General features: G+C 39.8%; 3 protein-coding genes across 4 annotated transcripts; 1 reads left to right on the top strand and 2 right to left on the bottom strand.

Annotated features, from left to right (window-relative positions):
• Positions 1-516: 516 nt before the first annotated feature.
• LOC137867191 (E3 ubiquitin-protein ligase NEURL3-like) lies at positions 517-3,273 on the bottom strand. The gene is made up of 4 exons (XM_068703659.1): positions 2,985-3,273; positions 1,567-2,079; positions 1,275-1,436; positions 517-1,150 (listed from the first exon to the last, which is right to left on the bottom strand). Exons 1-4 carry the CDS (start codon positions 3,013-3,015, stop codon positions 978-980), a joined length of 879 nt encoding a protein of 292 aa, XP_068559760.1. The 5' UTR covers positions 3,016-3,273; the 3' UTR covers positions 517-977.
• A 1,427-nt stretch (positions 3,274-4,700) lies between these two features.
• On the top strand, positions 4,701-7,240 carry nkx6.3 (NK6 homeobox 3). The gene is made up of 3 exons (XM_068703945.1): positions 4,701-5,460; positions 6,126-6,295; positions 6,785-7,240. Exons 1-3 carry the CDS (start codon positions 5,046-5,048, stop codon positions 7,010-7,012), a joined length of 813 nt encoding a protein of 270 aa, XP_068560046.1. The 5' UTR covers positions 4,701-5,045; the 3' UTR covers positions 7,013-7,240.
• Positions 7,241-9,006: 1,766 nt separating this feature from the next.
• inpp5l (inositol polyphosphate-5-phosphatase L) lies at positions 9,007-25,939 on the bottom strand. Of its 2 annotated transcripts, none has more exons than XM_068703656.1 (16): positions 25,450-25,939; positions 22,181-22,222; positions 21,796-21,896; positions 21,336-21,423; positions 18,293-18,356; positions 17,302-17,405; positions 16,996-17,048; positions 15,478-15,597; positions 15,136-15,220; positions 14,940-15,038; positions 14,782-14,856; positions 14,394-14,467; positions 14,137-14,248; positions 13,330-13,398; positions 13,187-13,246; positions 9,007-12,135 (listed from the first exon to the last, which is right to left on the bottom strand). In XM_068703656.1, exons 1-15 carry the CDS (start codon positions 25,507-25,509, stop codon positions 13,205-13,207), a joined length of 1,188 nt encoding a protein of 395 aa, XP_068559757.1. In that variant the 5' UTR covers positions 25,510-25,939; the 3' UTR covers positions 9,007-12,135; positions 13,187-13,204. The 2 variants fall into 2 exon arrangements, with proteins under 2 accessions (XP_068559757.1, XP_068559758.1); XM_068703657.1 differs by having other exon boundaries at positions 14,940-15,035.
• Between the last annotated feature and the right edge of the window lie 25 nt (positions 25,940-25,964).

Raw genomic sequence — 25,964 nt, 5'->3', positions numbered from 1 at the left:
TTGTTGCACTTTCACATTTGAGAAACCTATTTGTAAGTGTGGAGACAGGAACTATTATTGTAATCTTTGTGAAGGCTCCTGTTGCAACCTGAGCAATGATTAGTGACTGTAGTTTCAACAGTGGTCTGTAATGTGCACATGGTTTGGAGAGACTTGTGATTTCTGTCATGTGCTAGTATTGTGTTCATCTTTGAAATTACAAATCATTCTTTGCAACTTGAATAATGTGGCCTTATCTGACAACATGCTCTTATTTTGAGCTCGACAGTTCATTCTTGACAAAACTCAAGGTCAACTTGTTTTATCAAATGTTCTCCTATATTAAAATCTCATTGGATAACAGTTAAGTTATATCATTTTAATACGTTAATAGACAAAGAACATTTAGGAATTTGTATCACACACATTGTAGGTTTGAAAATAATATTAAAGACAATTTGGTGATAAATGTAATACTTTTTATTGATATAGTCATATTTTGACAATTAAATAATATAGAAATATAAATTATTTTTCTTTTTACAAAAATAAAGATTGCTTCAAGATTTACAACATCAAGGAGGTAAAATAGACTGTGCAGTGATTGTAAATGACATTACACTTTGTGCTGAAATGAGTGCAACACATTATTTGTCATTGATTGGCTTCACCAAAAGGTTACATGCTTGCTTTTATCCATATTTAACAATCACAATGAAAGTGTATTAAAGCAGTTACGTTTCCTACATTCTTTCACATGATGAGCTCATGTATTCACCTCAACATCTCAGTACATCTTATTTTACACACATGCTGTACAACATTTGAGAGAGTTCAATGACATGTGACAAAGGTGCCTGTCTGGGTTTCGATTGATGCGGCTACCAGGCAACATTAAGTAGATGCTACTCAAAGTGTTTTCTTTGTCACAGTCACTCAGTAGCTTGTATTTGGTGTTTCCTGTTGTCTTGGAGCTTAGAACAGCCCAGAGACAAACCTCACAAACCCCCCACTGATGAAGTGCTGATCTTGCATCGGCACAGCGGGCATGTGCCAAACTTTTGGAAGACTCTTAAAGCGCACTGGTTACATAAACACTGGTGGCCGCAAGACAAAGTGATTCTGGCCTGTTTTTCCATGCACACCACACAGTCCATTACGCTGCCTCCATCTGCAATCAAATCAAAGGAATCACAATTACAACATTGTCATCAGGGATAGGTTCTATCTGGTTACAAATGTGCACTGAAATCACTGAAATCTGGTTGCATTTGGTTGGAAGGACTCTTTCTTACTTGATGGGACTTTCATGTCAAGACAGGAGATGCGTTCATCACTGTTTCCATGGAGGCTTGAGACAGAAAGCAAACTGTTGAGACTGTCTGCATCAGATGAGGTGAGTTGTTCAGGTGCAGGACAGGACCGTCTGGTGTAAAACAGCTCCCTTTTCTCTGAGCCTGCAGCAAAGAGCATTACATCTTTTAGTAACAAGTAAACATTAACTTGGCCTTGTCAGTGCATGTGAAACAAATAAGAACAAGAAAAACAGGCTGCACAGCAAAAGATACACCATTGTAGTAAACATACCCAGGAGGGAAATGGCGCATGTCTGTCCATAGATGTCTATCATGGCCCATAGCGGCTTGCTGAGATCCACTCCTGTCAGTAGCTTGTGCTGCTTGATGTTGTGGCTTGTGACATATACGGAGCCTCTACCAGAGAGCCAGAACTCCAGCTCTGAACCTACTTGGCAGTGGGATTCAGGCACCGGGGCAGCCCAGTGCCCTTGGATGTCAGTGAGGTTGGGGATGGCCATGATGGGCAGAGGCAGAGATCTGTCCGAGGGCGGCACGTTGGTGAAGCCCACACGCATGGCTCCTTGCCAGTTGAACAAATCTTTCTCAACCCTCAGACGAATCTTCTCCTGGATCTTTGCCGGGCGGCTGCTGAACACCAGGCCGTTCTTGAACGTGTTCCTCGACCTCTCTGCGCGTCGACACCCATTGCTCAGGCTGACCATGTCTCCCACAGCCAGAGGGTGGAAGGTCAAAGGACCGAGGCAGGACAGGCCACATCTGTGTGACGTCTCTGACCCAACAACTGCAAAGGAGCAAAAACACGGTTAAGAATCTTGATGTGCGACCCATGTTCACTTATTGTTTGATTATTTCTATTCATGTAGATTACATCTGCACTGTATTCACAGCAATGTGTCTGACAACAAGCTGGGACATTTTGCATTTACTACCTGAATTCAGTGCAGTAAACAAAAAACTACTACAAATGTTGTGCAGAATTCTGGATTGTAAGAAGTGAACAGTAGCATGGAGACTTTTCCTCTGTTCAGTCTGTTATGAATAAGTGACACTAATTGATAAAACAATCTCATAATAAAGAGTCATTTCTAAACACCATGACACCGTATCTTCATCACTGAGGTAACATTATGATTACAATGCCAATATGTTCTCTTCATTCTAACAGGGTGTTAGTTAATCATTCACGGTAATACAGTGATAAAGTTGATTCTGAATGAGATTTTACAACTATGAAATAAAAAAAAAAGTAATTATGAAAGTAACACACACATGCTTTCACTTTAAAGAAAGATGGGCAATTCATATAAAGATGAATACTTGGAAGTAAACACTGCATCATAACTTAATAATAAAATAGGAAAATAGGGATGTTTTCATGATGTACATATGCATAAAAAACCTGAACTATAACTATTTTCATACTAAAGTCAAATACTTTTTTTATTAAAAAAATATGAATAAGAGATATAAGAATCCCTTTCACCAACATTTGTGTCACTAGTATGAAAAATTGTAAATTAATTACTATTTATATAATTCCATTATTTGTATTAAGTTAGTATTAATATACAAATGACTTTATATTAATTCTGACTTCTTAAATGTAACTTGATAAAGTGTGTCTTATTGACAGCATTGTAAATTGCATACTAAGTCACTGTAAAGACCAAAGAACAAATATCTCACCAGAGTTCCCGTTGTCACTCTCTTTCACCATCTTGAAGAGGCAGAAGGTACTTTGAAGGTTTGAAGGGTTTGATAGAAGATGTGCTCTCGTCTGTATCTTCGTGAAATTGTCATGAAGTTGGAGTGTTGGCTGCTTTTAAAACGCGGTGCACTGAGTCTATTCAACTCTCATGTTTCAGTTTCCTGGAAAAGTCTGGAAAAGTCCCCTGTTTCAAAGTATCACGGAAAATACCACCAACATTTTGGATACCACTTCCGTGACTGGCTCAGTGGATTTGAGCGATACACATACGAGGTTAAGTGATGAGAGCATGCAAAGCTCCGTACCTTCAAATGTCCTTGGTTATTGCTGGTAAATCATACACCAGAGGGTGCACAGCTTTGTCGCCCTCTACAGGACACATACCTTTTCATTTATTTCGTGCTCATTGGTTAGCAGTTGCGACCACGTGTCAGGATGAGGCCATGACTGGGACTCCCCAGTGATGTCATCCCTCTTGGAAATTTACTAGCTCTCCTCTTACTATGAATCAACAAACATATGACTTCCCTTCATGAACCCCAACATCCCGTCACCTGACAGTGACTGCAGGCCACATCTGAAATATATTACCAGATGTAGGCATGGTTTAACGTGCATCAGATATAACAAGCCCACAGAAATATTTGACACGTGTTTTCAGATGCAAGTGTTGGGAAGATAATGCCCTGAAGTGTTTGATTCTATGCACACATGTCTACTCTTATCATATAAGAAAATAATATTCTCTATTCATCCTGTAGTTAAAATATGTCAAAAGTTGTGCCCACTCCAATTCATAAAACATAACAGTAAGTCATATATGACTAAATTTGAGAATAGAGTTCAAACAAAGCATAATAAAAGAATCACAACATTATTGTGATTAATATGGTAGAAATTAATCTGCAAGTGAGCCCAATTAAATCTCACCTTCTGCCTTCATAATGCTAGTGGATAGTCACAATGCTAAATCAAGATCTGGGCTAAATTGTATTGAAATAAATAAAAATACTTTGTAATCAAGTACTTATTGAAATGCCAGGTACGTGGCCCAATACCAACCTCACATCAGGTATCAATTGTCCTTAATTAATATAGTAAATTCTTCGAGATATAGATTTGATATCTTTAATAACTTTTTGACGATATCTTTGCATTTTCTGAATATATCTAAAGCATTGTATATTAGGAGAAAAAACATATAGATAACACAACAATATAATAGTGTTTTAACTGACACTGAAGTGGTACATATGTATTTTTTTTTTTTATTTGGGTTATGGTTATTTATACACAATACAACAATATACATTGTGTTTGTTCTAATAGTTATATTATATTAAATTATAATATAAATTATATATAGAAATAATCATAGAAAAAAAGCTGCCCTCCTTCTCCTCCTCTGTGTACTCCAGGCTCAGCCGCCTCTGCTCCACCACACTTGGTCAGACATGGCAGGCCATCAAAAAATCAACTTGTTCCCACTCCACCTGTTCAAAACACTATTAATCTGCTGCCTTCCAATAAAAGGCTTGGCTCTCAGCGAGGAGCCAATAGAGAGACATTAAAGCTGTGAGACCCAGGCCAATCCCAGGCTGCATTCTAATGTGGCCTATCTTTATCAAGGTGCCACTCCATTTCCAGATACTGCTTATTTATGACCTCTGAGGAGAGAGCCGGCAGGAGGCATGTGTCTTTAGGAGAACACTAAAAATCGGTGACCGCAGGGCTCGCCTGAGACGTCAAATATGGGATTATCACAGACCACATTGTGGCTGAGAAGAGGTGAAGGGCGAGAGTGAAGTGTGCATCTGCTTTTTCTGATGCGGTATTAACTTAAGCAAACACCAGGGACTTTGTTAAAATTGCTATTAGTGCTCTTAAATATTTGAATATCTGGGCACGGCGAGTGATCCCAAATCCAAGACATCGGCTGTGGGTAAGAGAACTCCTTGAGGGCCCATCAGAGGACTTTTCCTGCCTGGATCTTATTGGATGTGTTACTGAGACCTGGAGGCAGAGTAACAGTGCTTCCCATGGATCCAAACATCCAGGGGCCTTTTCTGTTCAACAACAGCCTGAACCAATTCCCATCGGAGCTCAAGGCCCCAGTGTGCCAGTACTCAGTGCCCAACTCTTTCTACAAGCTCAACCCGAGCCTAAACAGCCAGCTGCAGGCGGGGACGCCTCACGGCATCAGCGACATCCTGAGCCGCTCCATGATGGCGATGGGCTCCACTGGCACCACCACCCTGCTGTCCGGATACTCCACCATGGGGGGGTTCAGCCCCTCCGTCACCAGCACGTCCATGTACTATAACCGGGACTACAACCCCTCCCTGGGTGGCTTCTCCAAGCCCGGCGCCGAGTGCCCCATGAAGGGTCGCAGCGTGAGCTGCTGGGCGGAGAGCGGCTGTGACTGGAGAGGAGGGAGGCAGCAGTGCACAAACAGTGAGTCTCAGTCCTGCAGCATGGACTCAACATCCAACACATTACAACTTCCATGTGTCTGTCTCTGAGGAATCAACAAGATGTGTTACCTTGTGCTGCCAGAGTGTCTTTTGTCTTTACTAAAGAGGACACATTTAATCTAATCATGTAATGTATAATGTACAAATTTTATCAATATCTTCAGTTTGTATTGTTTTGAAAACTGAATAATGCTGAGATTATATAAAATAATATTCAAGATGTTATCTTAAAGGTTTAAGAGTAATTTCTTAGGGGTGTAATCTAAGAGAAAATACAAAAACAAGGATTTACAGGGGTTGATGAGTGTGTGTTGCATTTCAACGGTCATATTAAATATTTTTTAAAAATGTCCTTTTTTCATAATATGTGGATGATGCTACTTTTTATTGGTAATATTAAACGTCTACAATATTCTATCTATATTCCAACAAAGAGTTTATAATTAGGGGATGACCATGATTCAAGAACAGTAATTATGAAACTGTAGAAAGACAAATATTTGATAATCATGTTTTTACTGGCTATGCAGAGAACAATAATGTCCCATCCAAAGCATTTCAGTGGGTCAATGTTACTTCTATGTAAAAATCTAAAATCCAGCAATGTTTTTTCTTGAGTATTGTTTTCTCCTTTGATATTTTTAGGTAGTGGTCCTCTGGGGGAGATGACAGGCAGGAAGAAACACACCAGACCAACATTTAGTGGACATCAGATATTTGCTCTGGAGAAAACATTCGAGCAGACAAAGTACTTGGCCGGGCCTGAGAGAGCGAGACTTGCTTATTCTCTGGGCATGACTGAATCACAAGTCAAGGTAAAGATAAAAGTACATTTACATTAAAGCTTTTGAAATGATGCTTTTGTGTGAGGTTAGGGTTAGCCTTACGACTTACATGTTTAGAACACATTACTCCATTGATTTGATGTTTTCCTTTATATATTTGGTTTACCCATACTTGTGTGTGTGTGTGTGTGTGTGTGTGTGTGTGTGTGTGTGTGTGTGTGTGTGTGTGTGTGTGTGTGTGTGTGTGTGTATGTAGAGTAGGCTAACTGTTGTTTTGACAGGTAAAAAAAAGTGCAACAACATAATTATATAACAAGTGCATGAAGAGACAAAACCTGAGACTCATAATCTGTGCCATCATCACATCAACAGGACACAGTGACGCAGACACGCAAATATCTACATACCATCATGCAGAAATGTACCCGCAAGGATGACTTTTACATGTTTGTAAACAAGATGCACGTAACAAGCAATGTTGTTGTCCATTGAGAGTGACGCACTCTGTGTTGTGTTTAGGTGTGGTTTCAGAACCGACGCACCAAGTGGAGGAAGAAGAGCGCCTCAGAGCCGAGCTCCACGCAGGCCAGCCTCGCGGGGCAGGGCGGCGAGGCCTCGGAGAACGAGGTAGAGGACGAAGAGTACAACAAGCCTCTGGACCCCGACTCTGACGACGATAAGATCCGACTGCTGCTGCGCAAACACCGCAGGGCTTTCTCCGTCCTCCGCCTCGGGCCACACGTCTGACAAACGGCCGTTTCTCAGCAGACCTGCATGCTGCAATTAAAGTTATTCGTTTTGAACACAAAGTCGAATCATTTAAGCTATTAAGTCATTTGTGGTCATTCAACAAAAGAGCATCAAATGTTTTAGTAGACAAACAGGCTGTAAAAATGAAGCTAAAAAGACGTTTACTTTTATATGTTACTGTATCTCTGGCCTGTTTGATGTTACACTGCTGTGTGTGGGGGGGATTATGATATTCACAACATTTTGTAAAAATCTATGAAATAACTGCATGATGCTATCGGTAATAATAATAATAATAATAATAATAATAATAATAATAATAAAAAAAGAGTAACCTGAAGTTTTTCATTTGCTTTTTTTTTTATTATTTTGTGATTATTTGAATTTTCAAACTGAAACCACACTAAGTGCCCAATATACATGAAAACGTTTAAGGGTCTCACTATAGAAGAAAAGAAAACAAGAATAGGTGGGAAATATCCTTGACCCTTCAATCAAAGCTTATGAAAATATATTTTAAATGGAAAAACGGATAAATCGGGAAGTAAAGTAATTTTAGGACAACTATTTAAAGATAATTTGGTTTTAAAACGGCACTAAATACAATATAATCTAATTCAAAAGACACTAAATGAGACATCCTGTGGTAGGCTGTATGGGTTTATGGCTGTGCCCACGTTATTTATTATATATTATGATTTGTAATTCTGCAAAATGCTTAAATTGAACGTTAACTAAAATAACTGCAAGTTGACATTTTTGTCTTTTGTTATCGTATACTTGCTTTTGAAATACATTGTCTAAATATTAGCAATGCTGTTCAATAAATTATTGTGAATCATTTATCAGGCTTGAGCAATGGCCCAAGTTCCACCAGTGTGTTTGCCATCAAGTGACAGTTAGAATGAAACTGCAAGCAAAAAGGCCCAAACGCTGAGGATGGGTGCAAAGGTCAAAGGTGAAATCCTTTGTGATTTACCGGCTTAATTGAAGACAATGACCCCCACAACCCACTTCAAGATAAAATCAATACCAACAGTCCTGCTCATTCACCACATAGGCTCAGTGGGTTTAACCTCTGCATGGTACAGACGTCAGGCCAGATGATTGGTTTCTTTACGTCAAATATATTCAAAGACTACCGTTAGTATCATATATTGCAAATTTGGTCATTATGTAAATGTTGCTCAAGTCCACATTGGCGCTATGAAAATACAAATATTCAAAATTGATCAAGCATTATAAAATCTTTGTGATTTGTGCATTTTCAGAAGGCAATCCTTTAGCCTCCCTCCAACCTGCTGCTATCTGACCACTGAATCAACCAAAACATGAAAAGCAATAAAGGATAGAATCTGTCTCTTGATTTGTCGAAGCTTGAAGACTTTCACTTCAAGCAAATGTCCTAAATAGCCAGCTCATTCCAGTTTTAGAGGCCAGGCTTAACACCTTCTCTGTTTTATCTGCCATTTTTCTTCTGCCACAAACTAAGCACAGCCTAACTCTTGGTTGAATTCTATGGGAAATGGATGCTTAACACAGACATATATAGCTCACTTTGTGCAGGGTCAATGTCCATGTTGTATAACTCTGACCTATATTTCTTAAATCTGACCGACTCAAAAGTCAGCATGAGTAAAATTTGACAATCTTCATGTCAATAGAACCAACTAGAACATGTAATAATATAAATAATCATCTAATTTGTTTCACATTAGGACACTCGTCAAGATCCAAGCCTCTTTTCTCAGTAACAGATACAGTCCAGCATGTACAGACTGCATACAATACAATACCCAAACATTCAGGTTTATCAGCTTTATACAGGAAACAAAGTCAAGTAACATTTCCCCAAAGAGGTGTGACTCAAATGAACTGTAGAGCAACTATTGGGCTTATTCCCAAAAGCCAAAGCTTTCAGTTTTAAAATGTATTGCAACATATCTTGCATATACAGTGCTAGTAAAGCCAATAAATAACAGTCTGACACATTTATGTGTAATATTTTATTTACAAAAAAGAAATATGACAATGTAGTGTTTGACCAGAGTTAATCTTAATGTAATACTGGCCTTATAATGCACTCCACTCCCATGACTGGACAACACTGAACTGCTACAAGTTTATTACTTTTCCATCCACACAAACATCACTGATTCTTACTACTTAATCTTGTTATGGTGAGGCTTCAGTCCAAACTACATAATAATATCTGTGAATTCATGCATGAAAAGTATTTTTGTAGGACAAAACAAAACACAAAAAATTAAAATACATGTCAGCTGGGATTGGCTCCAGCTAAGGGATAAGACAATTTATGGAAGTAACAAACCGCAAACATGTTTCATTTTTTTTTTTTTTTTTTATAAATTAGTCAGTAATTAAAAAAAAATTGAAATAATTCACTATTCAAAAATATTATACCACACACATACGAGACTATAAATCAACAAAACAAAATTTAAAAAATCAATGGAAAAGCAAACAGTGCCTTCTGTGTTGTGTGTGGGTGCACACATGCTTATAAACTGTATATTTACAGCATTTTGTGAAGTTCAAGTGAAGCCGTCTGATGGAAACATCAATAATGTTAATAATACCCATAAAGTACAGTTAGAAGTAAACATGGGAGACCTACGGTATTATTCTTTTGACAATGAAATGAGGTCGATGCCAACCAGAACAGGGTGGAAAAGATTTTAGACAAACTGTAAAGAAAACTTTCTCTGAGTGAGGACGGCTAAAATCCAAAAAAATTTACAATAGGTTATAGGTTATGGAATAAACCTTGGTATTGACGTACAGTTGGTACATAAGAACAACAGCAAAAGAACTATACTTTAACTTCAACAGGGTGAAACAATCCGCTGCTATGTTATATGAATAAATGCAGCTCCTACGTAGCATTCATAAACAGTCAAAACTGCTGTAGTCGGTTTGCTGTTTAATCAAGAGATATGTGACCTGATTAAAGGTGCTGTGAGACACTGTGTTACAGTAACTTAAAGTACGTAGAATATGTTGTTTTATCTATAGAGCGCATCTGACCAAACTGTTATGTCGACAGCAAACTGGTACAGCAGCATTCCTCAACAATGTTTCTGCTGTAGAATAAAATCTTGCTCACAGGGATAGTAAACAACTTCAAAAAATAATCTCAGAACTACAAATGGCATAAAATGAAAGCAAACACACAGTCAGTAGGACTGGTCCAATACTTGATAATAAATAGCCTATATTTTTTATTTTCCATTATTATTAGTAGCTTATAATAATATGTTTAGTTAAACGTTATTTTCAGCAGTTTCATGATACTAGATTCTGAGTGACTGAAATAAACTGCTAATTTAAAACCTCTTGAGTGGAAGGTATTCAGTCCAATTGGTACAAAATGGTCCGACTGATTAAAGAGGTTTCATAAAATATTTAGGGCCAATAAGGAATGAGTACATTTGTGGTAGGGTATGTCTGACACTTAAAAAAAAAAAGAATTGCAACATCTACAATCATAAAAAATAAGAATGGTTTGCATACACATCCATGTAAAAAGGGCTGGTGCACAGTGACCCATCTGACCAATAATTAACACATCAAACATATTATACAGCACAGGTGCTACAGTATGAGACTATGTATCAACAAAACAAGATAAGACAAAAATCAATGTAAAAGCAAACAATGCCTTCTGTGTTGTGTGTGGGTGCACACATGTGGATAAACTGTATATTTACAGCATTTTGTGGAGTTCAAGTGAAGCAGTGTGATGAAACATCAATACACATAAAGTACAGTTAGAAGTAAACATGTGAGGCCTACAGTATCATTATTTTGCTCATGAAATAAGGTTGATGACAACCAGAACAGGGTGGAAACGATTTTAGACAAACTGTAAAGAAAACTTTCTCTGAGTGAGAAAAAAATAAAAAAAATAGAACTGCTGAGTTATAGGTTGTGGAATAAAGCACTTGGTATTGACGTACAGTTGGTACATTAGAATAACAGCAAAAGAACATTACTTCAACAGCTGTGTTATATGAATAAATTCAGCTCCTATGCAGCATTTTTAAAACAGTCAAAACTGCTGTAGTCTGTTATTGCTTTTAAATTGTTATTGGCCTTTTTTTCCCCACTGTCTAGTGTCATTTCTACATCATATATTGTACATTTATCAAAATCAATTCTGGAAGTGATTTGGTTATTTAATCAAGAAAGTACAGTAGCTAAGAGTACGTAGAATATGTTGTTTTATCTATAGAGCGCATCTGACCAAACTGTTATGTCAACAGCAAACTGGTACAGCAGCATTCCTCAACAATGTTTCTGCTGTAGAATAAAATCTTGCTCACAGGGATAGTAAACAACTTCAAAAAATTATCTCAGAACTACAAATGGCATAAAATGAAAGCAAACACACAGTCAGTAGGACTGGGCCAATAATTGGTATTAAAAGATCCTATATTTTTTAGCTAGACGTTATTTATAGCAGTTTCATGATATTGGTTTCTGATTGGTTCAATTAAACTGCAAATTTAAAACCTCTTGAGTGGAAGGCATTCAGTCCAATTGGTACAAAATGGTTTGACTGATTGAGGACATTTAATAAAATAGTTCGGGCCAAAAAGGAATGAGTACATTTGTGGTAGGGTTTGTCTGACACTGCCTGTAAAAAAAAGGCATATTCAAAATATAATGCAACAACTACAATCAGGAAAAAGTAAGAAAGGTTTGCATACACGTTCATGTGAATGGGGCTGGTGCACAGTGACACACTTCAGTGATTTCTTCATCTCCATGGATGCAGGCAGGAATAGCAGGAACATCCTCAGGTAACAGGACTTAAGATCTGAGAGTGAGTAGATAATCTGGAAAACTGCACCAGAAATCCATATCAGCGGCTGATAAATCAGTGATCATGTCACTCGGGCTGCGGTCGACAGCATGTGGCAGTGAGACAGTCATATGTGAGACACCAGGGATGTGAGGACGGGGATTTCACAGCGGGTACGAGCTGAATGGAGACCTGCTGCTGGCTGGATGGGTGGGTTTGTGCCGGGTAACGTGCTGATTAGCCTCTGGTACTGATACTGTGGCAGAGCTGTGAGGATGGTGCGGTTATAGTCCTGCAGCAGACACACACACACACACACACACACACACACACACACACACACACACACACACACACACACAGAGATCATACGTCACATAATGTGCCAACAGAAACAAAAATACAGGAATGAGAATAGTGCTGGGGCTCTATTCAACCAGTGAGATCATTCTTCTTTCCTTTCCAAGTAATTCACAGTGCAGGTGCAGGATGCAATGGGTGGGACATAGTATCTTGCTGACGAGGATTATGAAAGAGTCTACCCTATTATATGATTATTAATACCAAGCCAGAGCCCAATGAAAGCCAATCAAAGCACCTCCCTCTGGAAACGAGCTAACCAATCCCTTGTGATCACAAATGAATCTGTTATGTAACTCCTCTATTTAATTCAAGTTTCAGATGTAAAATATTTTACTCTGGAAGCACTGTGTATACATTTTAAGATCTTTACTTGAAAACGTAGCCTGAGAAATACAGAAATACTGCTGCACTGGAATGAAGTTGTTCTATGTCTCAAAATGTCAAACACAAAAGGAAAAGCGGGCTGTTTAAGTCCCTTCATTGCTTGGACTCATTATTTTGCAGCCCCCTGAAAAAGGACCCTCATGAAAAAGCAGTCCATTCCCAAAAAGATAAATTCAAGCGGCAAGACAACAAAAATCATGGCCGTAAAAATGCCAATACGCTGTCCGGCACAATTCATGTCCCTCCGGCCGACCATCCAGATGGTAATTAATGAAAAGAGGGCCAGCAATGCACTTAGTGTGTAGCCACAGTGACAGTGGAGAGGATTCGATAGACATAGATCAGTGAAAGGTGCTGATCGCTTGTGGTCCTACTACGTGGGACACAAAGGAGCGCTCGTGTCCCGCAGGCACTTCATCTTAGTTCATATCCCGACTCCAATGGGCCAGCCTGGATTATGGCTCTCTGGGGACCTGAGCAAGATTACTGTGATCGCTCTCACACACTGAATCCACCCCTCTGGAATCGCCACACAGACACACATACACTTCGACATGCTGTACAGTATAAACACACTCACTGGCACATGCTCTTACCATTGAGAAGGATCCAAGTCAATGGTCATTTGTCTTCAGTAAGAAGAACAAGAAAACCGGCTACAAGAGAAAACAGACCAGAGTTACACTACATTGTTTGGCTGCACAATAGACTATAATAGACATGCTATTCAAACAGTTACCTTATGGTCTCCCATACAGACATTAGGACCCACTGTGTTGTAAACAACGCTCTTCTCGCCTTCATCGCCCTAAAAAGAAGAATGGTTCTTTAGTAACAAAGGAAATGAAATGTGGCATTCAACATAAACTTATATTTATAACTTATTTTAGTTGAATTTTTGCAATTGAATGTCACCTGCATGGCTGAGTGTTGTTAGATGTTTTAAAACAAAGTCAGCTGGAAACATTGAAAAGTCAGAGACAGCATTTTCAGCCATCTCTTGAAACTTTTGTTAGCTATATTAGTTAGCTTGTTACAGCAGAAAATCAATGGTCACCGGCTACAAATAAGAAGCCCGTTTTGTCTGGCAATATTCAATCAATTGTTAGTGGTAAATCTGTCACCGGCATTATAACGTGCCGTGTGAGAAGCTTGGCGTAGCAACGGTACCTATGGGGCGTAGTGCTTAGAAAGATAAGGGACATAAAGATGTTGACGCTTCATTTGGATAGATAATGTAATAGCTAATAATACAACCCATGGTTAGCATTTAAGATAAATGACACTAATCTTAAAATGAAGTCGCCAGCCATGTGAGAATGTAAATATTGTTTGAACAATGGTAGAAAGGTCCACCAGTCACCTAGCCTTATCTGACAACAAATAACCGTTTGGGAAGTTGCAATCTTGTATTAAACTGTGTATATACAAACCTTTTATCAGAGAATATTTTCTGCACTTTGTATGAAAGTGTTACGCCAGCTAACCTGCACAACGTTATGAATATAAGCTTTAAATACAATGATAGTAGCTTTGACTGACTGACCTCGTGGATGAATTCTTGGGCAGTGTGCGACATGAGGATACGATCACACCAGGCAGGACAGCGAGTGTTCATGTACTGGGTTGGTTTAGTGTACTCCTCACTGTAGGGGTAGCTGAGAGAGAGAGAGAGAGAGAGAGAGAGAGAGAGAGAGAGAGAGAGAGAGAGAGAGAGAGAGAGACGTTGTATTTAAGTATTTAAGGGATAACAACAGAGGTGGGAGTTTACACACAGTATATTGCAGCATGTAGCTCTCTTACCTGGGTGGGAACTTGATGTCCTCTTCCTTAATAACATCATGAAAGGCTGCGACTTCTTTGTCATACTTCAAGAGCTGAGGGACAGAGGCCATTACTGATTAGCCCTACAGGAAATCTCAACACATTAAAAACCAACGTGATGTGAGTGAGTACAGCTTAAGCACGGATGAAAACCCAGTTTACTGTCAAAGTTATCACAGCTTTGTTTACCTCAGACTTTTTGTATTTACTCTACTGTCATTTATATGACTGTATTTCCGCTGATAGGCCCTAATCTAAAATCTGTGAAGACATGTCAGATAGTTGCCAAGCAGCCTGTTGCTTTTGTTGACTTTCTCTAAAGCTGTGGTGTCGCTCATCCATGTGGGTGAAAGGTGAGTGCCCTCACCGCTCTGCCGTTGTCCTCCCTGAAAACCGCCTGGTGCAGGTAGGCAAACAGCTTCTCCTCAATGCGGAGCAGCACCTGATGGTAAGATGAAAGCAGGTGAAGTGAATGCAGCACCGAAAATAAATTGCCAGTTGACTTAACAGAGCTGGTTTAATCACCTGGTGGTCATTGACTTTTTCTTCGTAGATGATCTTCTCCACTTCATTACTACATTCCTTCTTCACTGTCTGCACATCTGCCGCTGTGGACAGATGCTGCTTACAGAAACACAAACACAAGAAAGGGTCTATGTCAATATGTCAAGCTGATACACATCCTCATCATCTGAGCTACAGGAAAGAAGTTGTTACATACCTGGACCACACTAAGTGTGTCCAGACGGAAGTTGAAATCTCCAAACAGGATGAAAGGCAGAGGAGTGTAGCGGCTGTCTGATATCCTGGAAGGAAATAGCACTGTATATATTAATATTCCATTCAAAGGTCAGAGTTTTTGTATGATCATGAAATATCCTTTTTACATGATCACATTAGCCAATAATGTTACAACATACTCCAATCATAGAGGTCACTCAATCAAGCCAGAAGTCTTAATAATTGTTCTTTGGTTTTGACTCAGTGTGTGTTTGCCGTCATCTTGAACATTTTACAGTCATGTTTTTCATTTTTCATAGTTGTGTGCAGCTGGAAGTCCGACCTGTTGATGACATATCTGAGAGCGTTTTTGCGGTTGGCTGAGTAAATGGACGGACTTGAATTGCAGGCAACGAGGTTGGAGGCATCGTGGAACAGGTGGACATTGACCAGGTCCAGACCTCTGTCAGGAACACACAAACAGACAGACAGAATATGGTGATATGTGGCAGGTGGAGAAGGAAACAGGAAACAATTAGATAACACCAAAGCCTGACATCTGATAGGTGAGTGTGTCTGCCTGTACGTGTGCCAACACGGGTGTCAGTTATGAGGAACTTTCTTATCGTTGAGGCGTCGGTGTTAATGCTGAGTCCACAAACAAGCACATTTGTCTATTGTGCCAAGCGTTTGCTCTTTTTCTTTGGCTGTCACTGGAAAACAATTAATGTGCATCCAACAAAGGCCGACTGGGTTGACTCACAGCATGATCTTGTGGCACACAGATTGTGGGCTCCTTTTGTTATTACCCCCAGGTGACAATCTAGCAGAGCAAATAGTGACTACAGTTCCCAGGAAACACAGACAGCTGTAGCAGCAGATTCATCCTGGTTCAGCTCAGAGCCATATTTAGCTTAATTTACTTCAATTCAGTAGTTTCAAAACATACATTATAAATATATATTATTTGCTACTGTTCTTATACAAAAATGTGTTTGCGATTGTGTAACATTCAGGATATGGTCTGGGTCAGCAGCAGGGCACTATGCTGCATTGGCTATGTATATGAAATAGTTGATCAATTTCAATTGGACGGTTTAGTCGAAAAACGACATGAATAATTTCAAAGTTGTTGAAACACACACAGAGGGACAACCCAGATGAAAATGGTGATTGTGGTGTTGTGAAAACAGACAGTGTGAGTTTGAACCACTGCAACAGCACTGAGTAATTGTTTCTGAATGTGGTGAGAGCTCAGACAAATTGTGGGTCGTACAATCAAAACAATAAGCTTTAAAGACACAAAAATGCGGTGTAGAGCTGATCTGAACTGCAGAATCATGTGATCCACTGTTAATACAAAAATATGAATAAAATGCTGGTTTAAATAAAAATGGTTTTGTAGATATTTTTTTATGAATCTCAAATTAAGGTGTGATAATTATATTTTGTAATGAATTTTTATAATTGTGTATCTGCACTAGTATTGAAACATTTCAAACAATACCTAGCCCTCCTCTGGGGTTGGAAACAAAGGAAAAACAGACCATCTTTAGTTTGATGCGAATAAATCATTCATGATCTCCTTTTCTTCATTTCTCATTTTGAAGAACTTTGACAGCTGCTGTATCAAACAAGGCTTTGTTTTTATGTATCAAGGGCCCACAACAGATGAACACACTGGCTTTCAAACCTGTTTGAGTAAATCAACCTGTCTGGTCACAAGAGAGCTCATTTATCAGAACAGCTTTTCCAATAACTGGATTTCACAAAAGTCAACTAACAACCAAAAGTGAAAGTGAGTCGAGTCCAAGGCTGACTTTTTTTTTTAATCAAGGTGTAGTTAGTGCACAGTACGTACTGGTTGTGTATAATCCAGCGGGTCCTCATGAAGCCCTTTCTGGACCACTTGAACTGCAACAGAGACAAATGAGAGTGAGTCACTATACAGCAGTAAGCCGTGTCTTTGAAGGGCCAAACTGATAATTATTGATTCTTTCACATAATTTGTCTCATCTCCCTGTCAGAGCGGGTAGACAGCCCCTACAGCCCCAGTAGACTCATTTGTCCCAACATCTCCCTTTGGCCCTCACGTACCCCTCCCCACACACTCACGCACACACAAATGTAGGCATACACAGATGCACACTCATGCATACATACTCACATCAGGCCAGAAATTCTTTGGGAATTTTTCTTTCTCTACTGTGGCGACCCCGTCCAGAGAGCCCACATGCTTGTTTTGTCCCGACACTGCTTTAAAATCCTTAACTGTGTGGGGGGGAGAGAGAGAGAGAGATGGTGGGGGAGGGGGGTATGACATGTAAAAGAGTGAGAAAACATGCAAACAGCAATCAATAAACTGGTGTTAACCTCATCAGAGCGGCATACGTGATGAGAGGATCTATAAGCAAGCCATTAGACTGTGTTTGGTGAACAACAATCGGTTTGGGCCACACAGCGAGTGGCAGCTGCAGGATGTTTATGGTTCTTCCATAAGCTTTTCTGAGGAGCTTTTTCACGCCTAACGTGACTGGACTATGCAGCAGGAAAATAACAGCTCCACTTTAAATTCAGGTTCTTTGCAAATATCTGGCCAGGAAGGGTGGGCCATCAAACTGTCATTATACAAATAGAAATGTCCGGAAGATCCTGATAAAAAAAATGACAAGAATCTTGCCAATCATATGCAACATTGCTCTGAATCCATTGAGTACAGGATGCAAGAGGAATGGTTTGTGTTGAGACCTAAAATTATCTTTTTTTTGGCCAGCTGACAAATAATAAAATGATAAAAAGTAATTGCAAACGTCATGCATACGGTGTAGAGATGTACCGATACTGATATCGGATATTGGTCCGATACTGACTCAAATAGTTGGATCGGGTATCGGTGACTATAGGCAGAGCTGGTATCGGATTCCACTATTTCAATAAATGACAATTCTTTGCGTATATGTGTTACATTTTGTATGACAAAGTTAAGAAAGCAATGTTTAAGTCAAGCCTGATGTTTCCTTACACATAAAAGAATGATCCCAGTCACTTCCACACAGTGAGGCATACATCTTATTAATTAAACACTCGTCATTGGCAGATATGCAGGTATCAGGACTGGAAAAATTGGATATATCACTGATAAGGAGTAATGTTTTTACCATTAAAATCATACTGATAGATGTTTTTCAGTTTCTTGTGTATGAAGTACAAGCTCCCCAAAGCCTGCGGAGAGAGAGAGAGAGAAATAAAGAACAGAAGCGTTACAACAACAAATAAAGTTATAATATGTGATAATATTTCTACACTGTCCTCTGTCAAATAAAGGTGAAAATTACTCTTTTAATGTCGTTGCAGACACTTGCTTTATACAACAGAAGAAAATCCATGTTTAGTCCAACAAAGGTGCCTGGAATTGAGCCTTATACATGTTCCCATTTTCAATATTGCGGCATTAAACTTCATAAAACTGAGGTATTTAATAGTTTTAACTAGAACACTTGAGCTCGGTCTGATCCATTTAGAGCGGTTCCACCACAGCGATTCACAATAAAACCTAAACATCACAATCGTCTTCTCAACTCAACCTCTAAGATGATGAATTGAATTGTTCATTTCCCCATTATGTGAGCTGAATTGTGAGCCTCGTATTGAACGATCCACAGTATATTGTTACTCTACCATGGACACATGAAACTTTAAAGAATAGAGACGTTCAATGTGAACACATAACTGCACAACACAGTCACATACTGCCCCCCCCCCCCCCCCCCCCATCATACACACACTTCAGCACCCAATCATCCTTGACATGGGGCTGACAATTTTTAATGTACTAACTGCCTGCTCCACTGATCTGATTAATCATGCCCTGTGAGATCAATAAAGACAGAAAATTAAAACAATTTAAAAGGTATTAAGTAGTAGGCCTGCTGTCTGCCAACGCTGCCACTGTGACTGGGGACCGAAGAAAAATCAGCCGGCGCTCAGAGGGCTCGGGGCGTGACGGACCACTGTGCACTCACAAACATCTACCCAGAGCATGAGAGATCTCTCCCTGAAGAGATCATTTATCATCAGTGCCAAAGTCATCCTCATTTAATAAAATGGAAGTGTCTCCGTGATCGGCTCCAGTGAGCGGCAATTAGTGACCAACTTGTCCAAACTAAGGCTTGAGTCATGGGCTTATTTGACCGTGTCTGATAGGGTTGGTAACTTAATGCTGAAAAAAAGAGAATGTTTCTGAGAAGCAAGTTGAAAAAAAATGTAATTTCAGTTAATAATCAGTGCAAAATTATGATTTTTAGGAGGAGGATTTAATGACCCTATTCTGATAATTAGCTCAGGATAACTGTTCTATATATTTTTCAGAGTTTATATTGAATCACACACACACACACACACACACACACACACACACACACACACACACACACACACACACACACACTCAAACTCAGATACACATTCTCCTCCACATACTCTGCCAAACACCTATCTTCATCAATCAGGTTTGTGCACAGTTTAATAAAAAAATATTGACTTACAAGTGATTTTTTATCAAAACACCATTTGTACTGGGAATGCATGCAAGTCGGCCCCCTCTACTCCTGCAGCCCCTCTGAAAGGAGAACCCCCCAAACTCTCTCTTGGCCATATAACTGATGATCCACAGCCAGGGGGAAACAAATTGAAAATCAATGCAGGTGGCACCGACGAAATGAGAATGAGGCATTAGGAGGGGTGGGGGGGCTTCAACCCTCTCAGGGCAAACAGTGGAGGGTGCGAACACTCCAGCGCAGGGGAAACTTAGTCCCGGCTGTCTTCCAACAACCCCCTCTCACACTTTATTTATCGTGCACAAATGGGCTGGGATCAATAGTTTTAATCTAGAGTTAAATGTATTGACTTTGGCCTGTCTCCCCCCCCCACACCTGGCCATTGACTTTCTCCTTTTTACTTCACACACCTTCAGTCTACAGATGCAGCCATTGACCCCTACTGTCAGACGTCCAGTGTGAGGGTATCACATGGGAGGAGTAAGGGTTAATAGTTTAAGAAATACTCAGCCACTTTTCTCAACCCGGGAGGTGTTACTCCCAACCAGGGTAGAATTTCAGACAAACTAACGCTGACAAACTGGTTATGAGCAACTCCGACCTTAAGTTCAATTTCAAGGAAAAGACTGAACAGTTGCTTGTGCTGTGTAAGGCCACTAGAAGAAGAAGAAGTTGGAAGCAAGAATTGGCTTTCATGATAGGTGAGGAGATTGAGGTTGACCAGAGCAGCGCCCCGCCAGGCATTGAAGAGCACCGCATCCCACTCCTTCGATCGAGATGACGATAAGAGATGGCGGTAGGGACATGAGTCACTTAACATACCTGTCTTTAACAACATCTTGTCTACAACATTGTTTCATAATATATCTTTTAGATTCATGCCACCCACTTATGTAAGGCTGTGATGTTTTATAAGATTGTACAGTGACGGAAGAAACCCAACTTGTAAACAAAAACATCTCCTGACACACGACAAACCTGCACTGGTACTTCTGATTGTGTGTGTTCTTTCTCTTATCTTCATCGCGAATGAAAAACAACTTGATGCATGAACATTCTTGGTTTGAACAAAACAACAGCCTTGTTATTCTAAAAACTAATTCCTGATAAAATTCATTTTTTACAGTCTGATTTCCTTTGTGATGGGATTAAAGATGTTTTATGAGCCCATTGAATTGTACTCAATCATGCTCTATTCCTCACATTATCTTCAAGTGCACTTAGTGACAAACCACCAAGAACACTGAGTGTCAATCTGAGCGACCCCTTTAACATTACACATATTCATTTATCCCTTGTTAATACAAAATTATTCATTAGAGAAGCTTTAATTATGCACTCTAATCTCACCGACGATATTGTTTGTTCCGTTTTGATGCTTTTCTTCTTTTGTAACCCCCCCCCCAGCTAAAATCTTATAATATACAAAATCTAATAACTCATATGTATTTACAAATGTTCCGCTGGGGTCTCCGCACTCTTTTCTAAAGTGTAGACCAGCAACCGACTCCTGCTTTGTACTCATCAGCATCAGCAGGGTACATCCAACCCCTCCAACTACCTCTGAGCACTAACATGGAGGAGGACCCCATCTAGTGGAAGCACATGTGAACTACTCTGACTAAGACCTGAGTGTGTTTCTTACCGTGAAGCTGTCTTCTGCTTGGAACTGGTTGTCCACATAGATGCAGACCCTGTCAAAGTCTTTCATTTCCTCACTGGACTCAATGTTCCTGGAAACAACAGAGCTATTATTAAGCAATAGAGTGATATAGATATAGAGCTGAAGAGGTTAGTCAATTAATTGATTTGTTAGTGTTCTTAATCTTCTGTGATTATAAACTGAATATCTTTGGGTTTGGGAATGTTTTGTGGCCAAAACAAGCTATTTTTCACTGTTTATATTCAATATCAAACAATTAAACAATGAATGGAGAAAATAATCAGGAAGATAAATCAATAATGAAAATAACTGAAAGCAAGACAATTTAAAATAAAGAGACTAGACTTTTTTTTTAAAAGCTTGTGATTATATCTAACACATGGTGAACAACGAACATGACTTTACTGAGCAACATGGATAATGAGAAGCACATAAGTCCTACCAAAAGAAGTTTTCGGCGTGGCCCATGTTGACCATATAGTCCTTTCCTCCCACCTCCTGGAAGTGCAGGGCAATGAACTGTGGGTTGTGGCTGTGGATAGTCTGTAACAAAGCAGCACAAACAGGTCTTAGTCTACAGGTTTTACATTACAGAGTAATGAGGAGTGAAGGGGGTCAACACTGTGATACAGAATGACATGAACTGTCCATTAGGGGTCATGTGGTGCATTTCTGTGAATCAAAACCAATGATGTAACATAGTTGTTATTTACCTGAACTGCACCAGATTGTCCACAAAATAGGGAGACACTGCAGGTGATGAGTGAAAATACTAAATGTCACAGTGATTTATTAATGCAAGTCAAAATCCAGGACGGTAAACTTACCGTATACAATTCTTGTAACCACTCATTTTGAATTTCACCCACCTATAAAATGACAAAGAGAAAAACCATCAAAGGCATGCAATGTTTCTCGAAGAACTGGTCTAAAATCCAATACTAAACTTGCATTCATTTGGTTATTTTGGCCACCTGGGGGCAGTGCAACAAGCTGTAAACACAGCACACATTGTGAGGATGTTATGGCTAATGTGTTAGCAAAAAGTTGGCTTTTTAGTTGTTTATTTATGTTATTATTCATGTGTGTGCCAAGGGCTATTTCACATTTCGACAGTGGAGCAACAGACTGTGTAGCTACTTTACAAGAAAACACTTGTAGTAAACACACTGAGCACAAGCCTTTTTAGCTAGCAACATGGCTGAAAACACCAGTTATTGCACACGTTATCTATATACTGTGTTGCATACTGCAGTACCATCACATGTTGTCTACTATTTTTTTTAACAAAAAAAATTAGCCCTGCTTCTTAAATGTGAATATTTTAGAATATCTTTGAGTTGTGAACAAAAAGTTTTAGGAAATCATCTGAATATGAAAATAATCTAATCTATAACACAGTACAGTACAATACTGTAGAAATATACTGTATAAAGTAGATTAAGCATTTTTGCTGACAAGCAAGAGTTAACTAGCTATGGCTACTTGGACATCTACAGACATCACGCTATATTCCTCACAACATTATCTTCAAGTGCACTTAGTAACAAACCACCAAGAACACTAAGTGTCAATCTGAGCGACTCCTCAGAAAAAAAACAATAAAGATTGTCTGGAAATATTATCCTGTGTGTTCCATTAGCTGTGTGTTCCAGGATGTAGTCTCATTCAAGTGGCTGCACCTGTTTTAATCTGGCCACCGTCCACACATCCTCTCCGACGGTGAGTTTTACAATTCATGGCCACTTGACAGCTGGGTATACTGTTAAACATGTATGAGGAAAGCATGCGGATAAACCCTAAAACAAAGCAATCTGTCTAACAAGGTTGGGGCTGACTCAGACCTTTTCCTGTTTGGAACCACAGGTAGAATTCCATTTACAGCTACACCATGTGGCCTCGTGTAGCTGTAAACGGATAAATAACTGAATTTACTGATCATTAAAAGCCCAAGTACACAGAGTGGGTGTGACCAAAACTACCCCCCACCTGCGAAGTAAAAGCAATTGTTAACCTCACAGTTACACTGACGTTAAAAGCTGCTTGATTCTCATACCAGAGAATCCTTTTCATGCTGTTTCAAAACCATAAGCAGTACATCAGCAGCCTCTCCTAAACTGTGGCATTTGAACATGTCCTTTCTTACACACACACACACACACACACACACACACACACACACACACACACACACACACTCACACACACACACCAGAATTTTTCCCGTCGCAAAGTAATGTACAATCATCTGCGACGCCAGGTGCATTCATACTAGCTGAGAAATGGCTTTGCATAGTGTATTTGCATGGCAGTAGGCAGGGATGACTGCAGCTCTGCCATTATAACCAGAAGGACTCCTCTCCCATCATTTCAGCTACTAACACAGTCATGAACACAGGACAATACCATTGACTCTGTCTATTGAACCCAATTCATTCCACTGATTCATATATAACTGCTTTGTTGTTCCAAGCTGTCAGTTTTAAGAAAAAAATGTCTGAAATGTGTATTTGGCAATAATGTGTTCCAACAACAGATGCCTCATATTGTAATTTGTCCGATGCCATTTGTTTGCATACAGGGAAAGTTTGTGTAAGAACAACATCTATTCAATGCATCTGGGTCTACACAGTCATTACACAAGCGTACAACACACAACGGACATAATCTCCAGGATACTGCTATGGTGTGCCACAGAAATGTTGCTTGTGCAAGAGTAGCAGACTGTCTCACCGGCTAAACTGCTCTGACGAGACACTCGGCTAGTCCCAGTTCTGTAAAGCAAGAGGATTTACCCTGTGATGTGCTTACGGTCTTGCTCTTATTCCAAAGGCTGGGTGGACATTTAGAAGTGTTTATGGAAATGGGGGGGCCTAAATTAGAAGAAAAGCTTAAGTCCCCCGGGGCAGATATTCATCTGTTTACATATCTCCCACAATGGGATCCAACATGTTTAAATTGGAGCCATATCTGGCAACAGGAAACATGGTCCTGAGCCAAATTTCCATGAGTGTAGGAGCCCTCCTCCCTGCAATGTCCAAAGGTTTGTGAGCCCGGCAGAGGTCCAAAATGAAAACCATTGTTTAGAATAGTTAAAATACAGTCTAATCTCTTTAATCTCTTACAAAGTGGGTTTCCGTTATTTCTAAGATACATACATTCAAAACCAGGCTTTAAACTAGAACTTAGATTACATTATAGAAATATAGTGATACCACTTGAGCCGATGACGTAAATGGCATGCCTTACAGTAAGATAAGGCAACAATAAACTGACTATTGAGTAACACAGACCCTCCCTGTATTAACTTCATAACAGTGATTTTCAACAGGGATTGATTGCACATAGAGCAGTTGAAGGGGTAAACCTGAAGAGGGTCCACACAGAACTACTTTATATAAATAATGGGGAGGGGGGCATCTATTACTATTTTAGAACGTCTGGAAGACCACTACTGTGGCACGCCCAAGTACTGAATGACATGAGATGTCATGGATGTTCGGGGCAATATAACAAATTTACAATTAGTCCAACTTACATGAACACAAAATGTGGTATATGTGAGGTCTGCTTTTACACCAAAATGACAGGTCCAATAAGATTCATAAGGAAGACTACTTTTTTTAATTCAGTGTGTTAAACAAGTCAATTGTATTCAATATAGAAAACCCTTGCAAAAATTCAGCAATAATGTTAAACACGTTGCACATAGGTTGAAGTAGGTTTTCATAGCTGATCTTTCAGTGTCACAGTATCTGACGGGTCTACAGATTTCAGTGTAACACCAGCCTCTATAAGGTCACGTGGGGCGTGAAACTTTCGCATCCCACGGGTAAATAATGTTGCCTAGATCAACTGAAGCGTGTGACTTTTCATTCAATCATAGTAAATGGACGAACACTATTGAGCAAAAAGTTACTGACAGCCGACTAAGAAACAAAGCTGAATAACTCGACAGTGTAATATAACATAGAAAATACAATTAAAGTAACAATGTCACTAAGTGAGTCAAGAGGCCTAACAGCATTAAGTGTAATCCTCTGGCAGCGCTTCGGCCCATGTGTAGTTTTAATGTTACTCTTACCAGTGCACTTACATTGTCAAAGAGTGACCCGACATTTGCGGTGACAAGCAGCACATCGGTGTGCGTTTCCATGTTAACGAGTCACCTTCACCAACGGTCACCAACGGTCCGAGGGAACTCCGTAGCGTCTCCAAATGACGCGCTTGCAGGCCGATAACTGACGCTCTCCGGGAGCTTACAGAGGCTTATTGTGTGAGCCCCCAAAATCGCTACTAGTACAACCGCTCTAAATACACCGGCACATCATTGACGATACTGAGTCGCTGCTGGTCCAACTTGTTTTGGTTATGGCGGGCTGTCGTATCAGGTCGTCATCATATGTCGTAGCGGCGCTCATATCCATCGTCCAGCCGAGCAGCAGTGAGTTAGTTTAACAGCCTATACATGCGTGGGTTTCCGCCTCTCTCGGTTAATTGGACTAGTAGCTTCTTAGCGGACTTAAACCAGCATGGACGGCGCATATGCTGCTGCTGCCTTGACGAACGCTCACATAACCCGAGCACAGCCGTTACAGTCTTCGCTTGGTT

The sequence above is a fragment of the Cebidichthys violaceus genome, unplaced genomic scaffold (genome assembly GCF_023349555.1).
Source record: "Cebidichthys violaceus isolate CVI_PGR_0920_01 unplaced genomic scaffold, fCebVio1.0.p SCAF_9, whole genome shotgun sequence".
In the NCBI taxonomy this organism is placed as follows: Eukaryota; Metazoa; Chordata; class Actinopteri; order Perciformes; family Stichaeidae; genus Cebidichthys; species Cebidichthys violaceus.
This window is presented reverse-complemented; position numbering and strand designations above follow the sequence as displayed.

What these genes read in the sequence shown, in the direction of transcription:
- inpp5l (XM_068703656.1), bottom strand. Translation starts at nt 25,509, where the DNA reads ATGGAAACGCACACCGATGTGCTGCTTGTCACCGCAAATGTCGGGTCA. An exon ending in AAAAAGTCAATGACCACCAG is followed by an intron (nt 14,857 to 14,939) that starts GTGATTAAACCA and finishes TCTTACCATCAG; the next exon opens with GTGCTGCTCCGCATTGAGGA. An exon ending in TCTGTATGGGAGACCATAAG is followed by an intron (nt 13,247 to 13,329) that starts GTAACTGTTTGA and finishes TTTCTCTTGTAG; the next exon opens with CCGGTTTTCTTGTTCTTCTT.
- LOC137867191 (XM_068703659.1), bottom strand. Translation starts at nt 3,015, where the DNA reads ATGGTGAAAGAGAGTGACAACGGGAACTCTG. An exon ending in ATGCGCCATTTCCCTCCTGG is followed by an intron (nt 1,437 to 1,566) that starts GTATGTTTACTA and finishes TCTTTGCTGCAG; the next exon opens with GCTCAGAGAAAAGGGAGCTG. An exon ending in TGACATGAAAGTCCCATCAA is followed by an intron (nt 1,151 to 1,274) that starts GTAAGAAAGAGT and finishes ATTTGATTGCAG; the next exon opens with ATGGAGGCAGCGTAATGGAC.
- nkx6.3 (XM_068703945.1), top strand. Translation starts at nt 5,046, where the DNA reads ATGGATCCAAACATCCAGGGGCCTTTTCTGTTCAACAACAGCCTGAAC. An exon ending in GAGGCAGCAGTGCACAAACA is followed by an intron (nt 5,461 to 6,125) that starts GTGAGTCTCAGT and finishes TGATATTTTTAG; the next exon opens with GTAGTGGTCCTCTGGGGGAG. An exon ending in TGACTGAATCACAAGTCAAG is followed by an intron (nt 6,296 to 6,784) that starts GTAAAGATAAAA and finishes TGTTGTGTTTAG; the next exon opens with GTGTGGTTTCAGAACCGACG.